The sequence below is a fragment of the Limanda limanda genome, chromosome 1 (assembly GCF_963576545.1).
Source record: "Limanda limanda chromosome 1, fLimLim1.1, whole genome shotgun sequence".
NCBI lineage: Eukaryota > Metazoa > Chordata > Actinopteri > Pleuronectiformes > Pleuronectidae > Limanda > Limanda limanda.
The window spans coordinates 26,769,346-26,778,438 of NC_083636.1; the positions used below are offsets into that span (position 1 = coordinate 26,769,346).

General features: G+C 43.7%; 1 protein-coding gene across 2 annotated transcripts in view; it reads right to left on the minus strand.

Annotated features, from left to right (window-relative positions):
• fcho2 (FCH and mu domain containing endocytic adaptor 2) overlaps positions 1-8,581 on the minus strand; it is a 42,904-nt gene extending 34,323 nt beyond the window's left edge. For both annotated transcript variants that reach the window (XM_061092177.1, XM_061092169.1), the window contains exon 1: positions 8,415-8,581. In XM_061092177.1, the coding sequence (XP_060948160.1) occupies positions 8,415-8,447 (33 nt within the window). In that variant the 5' untranslated portion in view covers positions 8,448-8,581. The remainder of the gene's footprint in view (positions 1-8,414) is intronic.
• Positions 8,582-9,093: the final 512 nt, after the last annotated feature.

Below are 9,093 nucleotides of genomic sequence, written 5' to 3' on the forward strand. Positions count from 1 at the left end.
ATAATTCAAATGAAAGAGAATTGGTGGATTTAGGTTAAACTACATGTTTCATAGTCATACATGACCATACACTTATAATACAGATATACTGATACCCTACTGCTGCTATACTAGTCCTACTAATAACAATAATTATGATCATTTGTGTTCTGCTTATTAACATACTCAACAATGATTTAAATGATTAATAGGATTAGGATAGAAAAATAAACAAACCAATGAATAAAATAGAAGTGTCAACAAGCAATCTCAATGAATTCAAAGGAAAATATCACAATGAATAAAATAACTTAATATTTTATCTAAGTTACTAGAGCAAGACCGACAAATCAGCTAAATTGATATTAGTTTATCAGTGTATATCTGGGCCGTGACACAGTTTGTCAACCAGAAAGCTCTGACAGGTGGACTTTCAACTGTGAAACCTCACTCAATGTTCAACTCTTTATTAAATACTAGGACTGATAATAAAACTTAACCATACTGTCGACTGAAGAGGTATAATCAATCATTATTGCTATTATTATCATATTTATAATTACGGTCCCTATGTAGAGTCTGTTTACAACAGTACAGTGGACAGGTGGTGAGGCAACTGCTAAACTCTGGACAGGAAAGTCTCCTTGTCATGTCTGAGAAGAGAGGAACTTAACCCCGACCACTTTACTTTCTCATCGCCCTCCATTGGGCTTCTGCTTTCGTGAGGAGGAGGGCCAGACAAATCACAGCTTGTAGCGACAAGTGTTTTTGGATTATCTAAGAAAACAAATGTGATACTTTTTCCAAATCATTATCTAGATGACTGAAGCACTTCTTCTACCCAAATGAAGACAAATAAGGAAACTCATACTCTCACTAAAACAAAGGCTAAGGTCAATAAGATAACACCTCTGTCCACACTCTCAAGTTCATCCTCATTCTTGTCGGATTCTGTTTGCCACCATTGTTTCAACGCAACCTAAGACTGTCACAGATATTTCCTGGTTCCTGGAGCGATCCACAGTCAGCAGTTTGGTGCCCAGGCTGCAACATCAGTGCAGTGTTACACCGTGGTTTAGCTCTGTTGGTCCACACCGACAACCATGAAAGGTCAGTAAGTCAGTGTCGAAAAGTCAGAGTCAGCTCAAATAGAACTTTATTTACAGAGCAAACAGACATTAAAGGGAAAAGCATCCGTCTCCATGCTGCAGCTCACTGGCCGACATTTTAACCTGGAGAGATGTTTCCTGTTCTAACAAGATAACCATTAAAAAAAGGACACGTTTAGCTGGTTCCCCGCCAGCAGCAAACAGCACAGCATACAAAAAAACAACTGCACGCCTTTCGATTTAAATGCCAGGAAGGGGAGAGGCAGACCGTAACACCGACCTGCACAGCACTCACTGGACCACGAGTGAGAGAGACGCAGATGATTGGCCAATCAGCCCACAAAACAGGGAAGTGAGCGAGAACACACGGCTCCAAACAGAGGGGGAACAGGAAGAAAGTCCATTCTGCGCAACAAGTGTGCTCACGTGGAATGTGATGTCAGTGAATACAAAGAAAAATAAAAACAAACACAGGAAACAGGCTCAGGGCGTTTTTGACTTTATACCACTTTACAATAGTGGAATTGGTTCTGAAAATCTTAATTCAACAATAGCATACCGAACCTTTAATCAGATTTGACTTGATTAAAATACGTGAATCACTGTATAAGTTCACTACAAGTTGTTTTATTATGGCTGTTGTATGACTTCTGATATGAGTGGTAGTGAAGAAGTGATACCAGCGTGTCTCAGTTACTCAATGTCCTCCTCTGGAGACTCATTGATAAAAGCCCTCACACTGGGTGTTTAATATTCCAACCACACATTGTGAAATTCAGAAGTGGTCATTATGCTTGCGTTTTTGGATGGAGATGGTTCTTTAACTCCCTGCTCCACCCCACAGGGAGAAAACCGTGCTGAGGGGTTAGCACACATGTCAGTCACGGTTTGTTTGAGCAACAGCTCAGCAAGCGGCTGAGACAGCTTCCTATAGAAGGGTAGGAGTTGATAAACACAGGCTGTGACACACTGCACTATGTCCTGTAGTGTGCACAGACTGCGGCGTCTTTGTGTGCTTCAGGCTGGAAAAAAACAAATCTAGGTAATAGCTCAGCGACTAGACGTCTAACGTCATGGTTGAACGTCCACTAATGCTTAAGCTGGGAAGAGAGCTCAGTCCCTATGGCTCAGATGGAAAAAGCAGCGACGTCAGAATTTAATATACAGTAATAAACTACAGCTTCAGGTTATATAATGCAAAATTAAATAGCGTGTTCTTTCCTGGAAAGTAGCCTCTGTGACCCAACTCAGGTACTTGTACGCGCTCCCGGAACTACTGAGGGTTCAGTGAACTTCTACCTGAAATTGTACTTATAATGCAAACAGCAGCATTAGGTAAACTTAACTGTGGTTAAAAATACGATTTGAGGCTTGTTCTGCGGTCTGTTTTTCTAAAGACAAATTAAGCTCCTCATTTTTCACCATTCCTATTTACTTCCATGGATATTTTTAACACGAAAAGATAATTTAGATAAAAAAGTGTAAATTAGCCTTTAAAATGCAAAGGACCAAACTTTTAATCAGTAAAACTAAAGTAAAAAACTAAACACAGTTTTTAGACATGTCCTACAGAGGATTGTCCACAGAATTGGGTCCAGACTTTCTCCTGGAAAGTTTATTTTCACACATGCACAACACAGCAGTGGGTTCTCTACCAAGTCGTCATCACAACAACAACAACAAACTCTCCGCAGGGTTCAGGTGAGAGGTGATGCAGCAGACAGAGCTGGGATGTAACGTATAAATTCCACTGTGGAGATCCTCTGCTTTTATTCACAGCAGATTAACACCGGTGCCATCCCATTGCCACAAACTCTCATGACATCTTCATCAGTGTCTTTCACGCGTGTGGCTCTGCTTTTTTTCACACAGAGATGTGAAAAACAGTCACTCCCAGAGAAACCAGCCAGGGATCCCCTGCTGTGCTCTCACATCGACTTCTCTCTGCAGATTTTATACTTGGGGGCAAGCTGGAGAAAGTCCAAAGAAAATCTGGAGGCTCTCACTCTGACATATGGTGCATACTATGGAGCTGGGGGCATGTCTAGAAGCAGCTTCACAGATTAATGCTAAAAGTAACCGCCACTTGCAGTGGGGTAAACTATCTCGTCTCACATGAAGATTACATGAAACAAGGCACACAGCTTTCTCAGCACAGACGCTTTAGTCATTATTTCAATGAGCAGACAATGGGACACAGGCCGTGCTATAATTAAGTGGCTCCACTCACCCTATATATGTTCCAGAGCTATGAATGCAAAAACACAAAGCACTGCTTTAAAATACACATTGTCCAGCAACATCTGTGTAATTACAGAGTGCACAGAGTAGAGTGTATACTCCTGCCAAGGGACAAGAGTGCCCTTAGAATCAATCAAGCTGCACAAGATTGTACACCTTATAGATAAGAGTCCCATAAATATACACAATCTTCTTTCGAGATCCATGAGTCCAAAAAAAAATAAATCCCTATATTGAGATATTTAAAAAAGCGAAAGAAAATCCTGGATCTTCCCTTTTGTCTGGATTCTGAGCGAAATTGAGGGTTGGGTTGAAATGATTCTCATTGCGATGGGGTCTTTCTTTGAAATCAATGCAATAGTTTTTGCAAAATTCTCCTGACCAACAGGGCTGATCAACCCAGAAAGAAACAGTTGCTTACACGCCTAATCTGAAACAGCAGCTTCGAGGACAGATAAACAAAACCACAGTGCTGCACTTTATCATGTCACATCTGCCAGGCAGAGGGGGACAGCAACTCTCTCTCTCTCTCTCTGTCACAGTACAATACCCGTGTCAATATCCAGTGTGTGCAGAATCAAGTGTTTAGTGTCTGGCAGGCAGTAATGCAACCCATGACACGGAAGGAGTCCTGGTTAACTCATTATTGTGCAACAACAACAAAACACAACCAGGACAATCCAACCCTTAGAGTCACTTAAAACCACTCCTAGTGTTAGTGCACGTCTACACTCAGCTAATAGGTACACCAGGCTGAAACTAAAGATCCTTCTTGTAATGTTGAGTTTCTATTGAACTAGTTTAACTTGACTTTATTAATCATTGCAATATAAAACAAGGTCTTTATTTAGCCTACAAAGTGGTCTGCATCTACCTACAAATTCTACAAACATCTCTCTGTCGGTATATGTGAAATGCATATTTCATGAACCAGTCACCTACTCGGCTTCACACTTCAAGATGTTCAATATCAATAAAATGGGAATAAACAGGCGACACGTGCACTGTACTAGTGAGTGAGAGCTGGGCAGTGAGCCTTCAGTCTGTGGACCAAGTTGAACGTGTCTTCCTCTACGGCCTCTGATAAACTGCAGCAGCGGTTGACAACTAGGTCAAATTTGCCGCCACATAATTTTGATACATTTTCGTTCACTGTATCAGGCAGTCACAGACATTCACAGGTGGTGATCGCCGCCATGACAACAGCATTCATAGAATTACTTCCTCTTGAGCAAGAAGTCTTCTGCAATGTTTGATTTGTTGCTGCAATGCTTTGTATCGAGCTCACTTACAGAGCTTTTATTTTGAAATGTTGTGAACTTGGGTCTGAAGATTGTGATGGTTTCTTAACATACCTCTGAAATAGCAAAAAAAAAAAAACAGCGGTTAAGTTAATAATTTAAACTTATATATAATACACACACAATAACAGTAATGAAGCAAATTCAGTTTTATCACATGAAATAGAATCTTCGTCGCAGATAAACCAGGGAGGGTGAACGGGTAATATAAAAACGCTCTGCACACAACGTCCATCATGCGAACAATAAAAGTGACAGTATATTGTAGAACTGTTTGAGGAGGACCTGCTAATGGCAAAGAGTAAATCTGAATTGGCTCCAGAGCAGTGCAGGTTGATTGAGAACCGATTTCCATGCAACTATATGTTTACCTTTATTTATCATTTGTATGTGTGTGATAAATTCCACCAAATAAGAAGTTAGTATGTGCTACGAGCACAAAGAAAAGGAAATTACACTAACTTCCTCACAGACCTGATCGGACACAGATCTGAGTTAAAAGCCACTTCTTGCTGCAAGTAGGAATTTATCTAGTGTACATACAGTCATCACATAATGCTGCACAATGTATCACGGGTTAGATAAGTGTATTTAAAGAAGTTTATGTCCATAATTCCTACTGGGAAACGGTTAAACAGAAAATATCAGTCGAAGGATTAAGAGGGTTTCAGCTGACGTGACTTCTGAGCAAACATTCAGGTGAAAACAGCAGAAACTTTCACAGAGGAATTTAACAGTGGCTAAACCAGCCTCCCTCTTTCCAGACATCCTGTAAACGAGCGGCCCGGTGCAGACCCCAGGGCTCTGAGCCTGTAGACAGCAGGATGACATCACAGCGTCTGCTCTGGGTCATGTGACCACTCAGGGTCTGGGAGCGGTGCACTGTGCTGTCGCTACGCATCAGTCTGACAACAACAGACGTATGTAGTATGTGGTAGGCACACAGGGGCTGGGCTTTGTTTGTGGTAAACACATCAATCTACAAGGGCCTAACCACGGCTCACAGTTACGGATGTGGCATCGACCGCGCAGGGTGAATCCCAGAGCAGGTTTGTGCAGCGTAACTTGTGACTCATTTCACCACCTCCACACAATGATTACATGAGATCTGTACCTCAGGCTGTGAAAGCAAACGACAACAAACCACCACGAGAGAGGATTTCTTTTTCGAAACCAGAGCAAACATTTATGTTTCCTCCTCTGGGAACACTAGAGAGATCCCACCAGTTCCTGTGGCTCTTTGCTGGAGCCTCACGACTAAAAATCAACTGAAGACAGGATGGAAAGCAATATGGTGGCTGCTTTCGATTGTGCTTAATTAATTTGAGAAGAAATTGAAGCGAAATATGTCACCTGTGCACTGTCCATCTCTACCTCTTGTTTCAGTCTTGCTGTTGTTGCAACAATTTCCCCTGTCTGACCTCCAGCTTGCACAGTGAGATGTGGGAGAATCTGTCAGGACACACACACAACACAGACACCAGGGAGAAGACGGCCATCCCGGGGCTGTTGGCTGTATCAACACTGTTTGCTTATCGCGTTGCCATCTCATTTTCCCATGACTGGCCGGAGGGTAACTGACTCCACACCAAGCATAAGCTCATCATAGACGTAGCGCTAAAATTAGAGCCTTAGCTCCACTATCCTGCTGCCATTCTAAACTACGGGACCACTGGGACATTTCCGTATGTGGGGGACAGTTACACGGTCGCTTTGAAAGCTTTCATCCGCAGACGGCAGAGAACTCACGTGAAAAAGGGAAATGAAACCTGCAAGTAAATAGAGAGAGGGGAAATGTAGCAGCCAGTGAGCAATCAAGTGACAGAGAAACATGGCCGTTCAATGTCTGGCTCCCAATTCCACAAGGACCTGTTTATTCAGCTGAGGGGCGATATTGTCTACGACTCAGATCCGAGCCAAGATTATATACATGGAAAAGAACCAAGAAAATGTCTCCACATTGAAAGAGGCCAGGATGGAGGGAGGCGCTTTCTCCTGCATGCTGTGCACAAAGCAAAGATTGACAAACTTGTCATATCTGAAAACCTAATGTGAGTGTGTTTGTGGTGATGATTTGTAGTCAAGGCAAAGGGAAAGTGATGCATGTCCTTAATGCCAAGTGTGTGTGCGTGCGTGCGCTGCATGTTAAACACACAGCTGATCTTTGCCATCACTGGATCCTCTTGTGGTCCACTGAGGGGCACAAAGGGCAGATTGAAGGATCGGGAGCATCTCTGCTCCCCCCACCCCCCCTCTCTCTCTCCATGTCACTGATTATGAAAGTCTCTGTTGCCAGAAGAGAGGCTTGAGAAGTCGACAGCACTGTACTTTTCTAATTACTACAAACACTTGGCTCAATGTTGTTTCCATTTGGTAACTGAGTTAAGCAGGACTGTGAATTCCCACCTTCGATGGAAGAATGAGATGTTTTATGAATGGAGGTAATTTCTAGTGGCGGACACACTCCCCATAAAAGATGTTTCAGCAACTTGACCACATTTCAAGGCACCGTAAATACACCTGAAGCATCTGTGGATCAGGACGGAGAGCGGTTCAATCCCAGTCTCCCTCATTCATATGTCCTTGGGCAAGATGCCTGAGGAAATAAGGCTTCTCTTTTAAATCTCAGCTAAATACATACTTTGTCTTCCAGAAGGCATATTCCCGATTTGACTTGGGGCTGCCAGGCTATTTTAATATTTGTCTCTATTACTATTAATACCATTATTACGTACGTACTTCTTTTTGTATTTCAACCATTTGTTTTCTGTCGTGTAGAAGTTTGTAGTTTGTGTTGGAAAAACAATGGCCCCTGACGGATGTTTGTTATGTGTAATATTGAAACACAGGAAAAGCTCTTTGTGTTGCATGTCATTTACAGTTTCATTGAAAAACACGTTTGTAAGTAGAACAACAATATCTCTACTATATTCACTCACGCAATATTTATTAAGTAGCCATTGTCCAAACACTCCTGGCCTCAAAGTGATAAGGGTGATCAAGCTAAGAGACTAAAAACCCACAACCAGCTCTGACCTGAGATCAGAGCTGGAGCTGTGTTTAAATATGACATTGTGTTCGTGGCTGTAGAGATTTATTCAAATGACATGACAGACAGGACAACTGATTTGAGTACAACTTTAACTTTGTAAACCTGCCATTTAACAGAGCCACGTCGAAGGAGTACCCGGAGAGGATTGACCTTTAGTCGGCCCAGTTCAGGGTGGGAACTGGGGGAACTGGGAAACACACGAAGCACCACTGGACAAGTTCAGACGTGAGCTCAACAAAAAGTGAGAATCTGTGGCTTTTTTTAAAAAAACACTGCTCCTCTGACCCACTCTGCGTTTTGGCCTCTCACTGAAACTTTGTTACGGAAGAAAAACGACCGGCCCAAGGGGGGGGGGCTGTGACGGGCAGCCGCGGCGTCCAATGGCATGCTCGGAAGTGACCGTCAACATTCCAAGCAAGTCTGAGAGGGCCAATTAGCGGCGGCGGGGGGTGGGACCCGTGGAGGTTCCAAGTTAGATGCGGTTATCGAGGCCCAAAGTCCCGCGGTGGCCAAATAATAATCGCCGAGGGGAGGAAGCGGAGGAGCGGGGAGCTGCAGGCCGGTGGGCCGGGCCGGACATCGGGCACCACCGCCTCCTCCGCGGCAGCGAGTGTGTGAACCGAGAATATCACCCAGTTCCTGGCTGACGTGCCCGCGGTGGGGAGGGAGCAGAGCGGAGGAGAAGAAGAACAGCGCCGGTGTAAACAGCGTGAACAAGAAGGCACCACCTACCCAGAAACTCTCCAGGAAGTAGGGCGTTATCATCTTGTTTTTGCTCCTCTTCGCCGCCGCCGTTTGCCCGCTTCTAGTGCAACGTTGAGGGCGTAAATCATCCGCCGTCCTCCCCCCGGTTCTCTCGGATCTGCCTGTCCCCGTTTTCCTCCTCTCTCCCCTTTCTTCTCCCTCCCCACCGCGAGACTCCACCTCCGCTCGGCTGTGCTGCGGCTCGTCCCCCCCCCCAACGGTTTGGGAAACAGCGCCACAGCTGGCGGAGGGAGACGAGGGAAGTGATGCCTTCAAGGGCTCCGTGTGAACCCCGGCACTCGTGAAGATTTTTTTTTTTAGACATACAGAAACAGATGATATAAAAGTTGTCCAAAACATAAAAGGGGGATATTTAGAACACACACTAAATAAGACGAATTTACTTATATCCTTATGAAACTATTTTGCTTTGCCACTGTGCATTTTCTTAAAGGTTCAGTTTGTAGAATTGAGTGACATCTAGTGGTGAAGTGGCATGTTGCAGCTGAATACCCCTCACCTCACCCTCCTCTTCCAATCATGGGGGAGAAGCTGTGGTGATTGTCATTGTTAAGTTGTCATAAAAACTCAAATGTTGTTAAGCTTGTCTAGTTCTGTCTACTGTAAAAAAAATATATATATATGGCGGCCTCTATAGAGAGGACCC